The sequence below is a fragment of the Triticum aestivum genome, chromosome 1D, assembly GCF_018294505.1.
Source record: "Triticum aestivum cultivar Chinese Spring chromosome 1D, IWGSC CS RefSeq v2.1, whole genome shotgun sequence".
Classification (NCBI taxonomy): Eukaryota; Viridiplantae; Streptophyta; class Magnoliopsida; order Poales; family Poaceae; genus Triticum; species Triticum aestivum.
The window spans coordinates 481,728,304-481,731,415 of NC_057796.1; the positions used below are offsets into that span (position 1 = coordinate 481,728,304).

Below are 3,112 nucleotides of genomic sequence, written 5' to 3' on the forward strand. Positions count from 1 at the left end.
TTGAAGCACTTGTTTATCACGCAAAATAATGTAGCTGGTACTACATGTGCGCATCATCAGCGCTGCTATGATTGTGTGGAAGATTGAGATGAAAGCCACACTAATTTGCAAGTGTGCCGGCCATCGATTGCTTCAAATCACTCTCTAGCTACCGTTGACGTACGGTGCCCATATTTTATTGCATTAATTAGGCCGTCACGTAGTACGAACGGTGATCGTCTACTCGGAGGTGCACTGGTACTAATTTGCAAGTGTTTTGCGTACGATTGTACGTTGCTTTTCAGGATTTTTCCAAACTGGTTTCCTCTACGGCATCGCATGTTTCTGGCGTGCATCCCGTGTTTAATTTACTCTTTGTGTGCATATCCACGGCCGCGCGTGCGTACGTACGTCGTCCGGCCACTTGGCGCCGCCGTGCGGGCGTGGCTGGCTGCCTTGGCCGGCCGGGGATCGCCACCGTCGGCACACGTCGCCGTAGCCGGCCGTCCCGGAAAGCGGTGCCATGTCGTCTTTTTCCCGTGAACCAACGAAGTGGATGTGTGTGGTGCGTCGCCGCCGTCGAGTCTCTCACCCTCGCTCATGCCCATCGAATCGATCACACAACGAAAGCCAAGTATCGTTCAACCACACGTACTAGCAGCAATTAAGTGTGCACGGTCACAAGTGCACTTTTATCACTGACGCAACCGTCACTAGTTTCGCTCTGATGCATTCATGGCCACCCGAAGTACGTATTAGCTCTCAGGAATGTACGTACAAACTCTGTTGCAGCATAGGAAAAAGAAAGAAAAAAGGAGAAGAAACATGATCGAAAAGATGTGTCCTCACTCGCCACCACACGCTGCCGTTCACACCTCACCTCCGTCGCCGGTGATGCGCGACGGTCGGCGATGTGCCCCGCGTTTCACACCACTGTTCACACCCCACGCCAATCTTTACTAATTTCCATGGACCGCTTAACTAACTAATCAATTGATTAATCACATACTGGTATGGGTACTAACCTAGCTACACACTGATCACCGGCTCAAAAAATCCAAGCTTCAACGTTCAAACACGAAGGGAATACGAATCGCCGATTAATAATAATCTCCCCGGCCGGGGCCGACCGGCGTCGTCGTCGTCGTCGGTCGTTGATCAGTAGGGGTGCGCGTGGCTCCGGCTGATGCCGTTGACGTTGGCGAAGAAACCCACCAGCTCCTCGCGGTACGGCAGGAACGTGCGCCGCGGCGTGGCTCCGTTGGCGGCGACGCCAACGCCGGCCTTGGCGCCGTAGGCCATGCGGTGTGCGGCGGCCACCGTGCCGATCTCGCTGCCCTTCTTCTTGGTGCCGCCGGCTGCCGGGTTCGGCCTGGGTTTGGGCTTGGACTCCTGCTGCTGCTTGGGCGGGTTGACGGGGAGGAAGAGGAACTTCTCCTTGCCGTCGCTCTGGCTGCGGCCGACCACGAGGTCGCTGATGCGGCGCCACCGCGCCACGGACGACCCCGTGGACCCGCTCTTCCCGGCCCGCGGCGGCCGCGGGGACTCCGACGACTTGCCGCCGCCACCGCCGCCGGGCGCCCACACGCAGTAGCTCTCCGGCGCAGCGCCCTCGAGGCCACCGTCGCCGTCCCCGTCGTCAGTGGTGGCCGCGGACGACAACGACGACGTGGACGCCGTCGACCCCGTACTACTGCTCGACGAGGAGCTGTTCCACGCGCGGGTCTCCTCGAGGAAGAGCCGCCCGAGCTGCCCCCTCGTCCTCCGCTCCGTCGGCGCCGGTGGGAGGCCGTCGACGTCCCCCGCTGAACTTGCTCGCGCTGACGGGCGGCGGCCGAAGACGGGGTAGAAGGCGGCGGGGCGGATGCGGCCGTCGGCGAAGAGGTCGTCGGCGGGCGCGGGGGAGCCGTGGTCCCTGCCGAGCAGCGACGGGAACTCGAACTCGAAGTCGGGCTCCGACTCCCCGTCCGTCGACTCCTCCCCCGACGAACACGAAACCGCCGGGGCTGCGTCGGCGGTCTGATTCTGGTCTTGCGGTTCTCCTCGCCGGGGGATGATAATTCTCTCCTCCATTGCTGCCGCTGGCTGGTTGCAGCGTGTCCGCTCTCCGGTGTGGTGCGGCGCGTGGAGGGAAGCAGCAGGATCGGGAGGGAAGTTTCGTGGAGGGAGAGGAGTGGAGGCGGGTGGTGGCGGGGGATGATGGAGGAAGGAGGGAGAGAGCGAGCGAGCGGCGTTTATAAAGGTGGTGGGGGGACGGCTTGGAATGAATGAATGGCCGGGACGGCGATGGATGGTACGTCCACGGCTTCGAGAAGGGGTCGAGTACAGTCTGCTTTTGCTCTGTCTAATGCAGAGTTTGGTGCAGGGTGGACTACTCTGCTTCGGCTTGGATTGGATTGGATTGGATTATTCTTCTCCTTGTCCGTGAGCGTTCACGGGTTCCAGATAGGTTCGGTTTGAGAGAGAAGAATTCTTTACTTCCCGACTACGCACGCAGGTAAGGAAGTAAACTGGTTAAGTAATGTGCGGTGTGTACTACGATGGTTTCTAGAAGGAGGATTCTGGATCGGCATGGGTGGCGATCAAGTCGGTCAATGCATTTTTATGCACGCCAAAATTTCTTCTATCAAGTCAATATCTTACTAGCTCGTGACAGCCCGATTGCGCCGATGGGAATGCAATCTCCCGTGCACATCATGCAATCAGTCATGATTGCTCGTGCCTGCTAAAGTTAGCTCAAGTGTTGCCACTTACACCCAAAGATAGGCAGCAACTCTCTACCGCAATAAGTTTTGTCCGACTCCGGTGAGGAAGGGGCGATGACGCCAGCGCACCTTGGGCTCGATTCAGCGTTTCTAGTCGTTGATGCGTGGTCTACGGATGTAATTCTTATTATCTTTGGTATTCGTCATATTATCATGATTTATGATGAGTAGACTGAAAGTTTTACCGCAAAGGCGTGTCATAAAAAATGTAACTAGTTCTTTGAGCAAGGCATGTAATGTTAATAATCCAGAACTCGAACTTGATTCACGAAAGGCAATGCCCCCGTGACCCATTGCATGACGTGCCATGTAGATGTGGCCAATGATCACTCTCTTTTGGTACAAGGAGTAGCAGGACATCGAAGGTA

General features: G+C 57.1%; 1 protein-coding gene across 1 annotated transcript; it reads right to left on the reverse strand.

Moving 5' to 3' along the window:
• Nucleotides 1–669: 669 nt before the first annotated feature.
• LOC123177576 (uncharacterized) lies at nucleotides 670–2,170 on the reverse strand. The gene has a single exon (XM_044591249.1). It carries the CDS (start codon nucleotides 2,050–2,052, stop codon nucleotides 1,138–1,140), a length of 915 nt encoding a protein of 304 aa, XP_044447184.1. The 5' UTR covers nucleotides 2,053–2,170; the 3' UTR covers nucleotides 670–1,137.
• Between the last annotated feature and the right edge of the window lie 942 nt (nucleotides 2,171–3,112).

What these genes read in the sequence shown, in the direction of transcription:
- LOC123177576 (XM_044591249.1), bottom strand. Translation starts at nt 2,052, where the DNA reads ATGGAGGAGAGAATTATCATCCCCCGGCGAGGAGAACCGCAAGACCAG.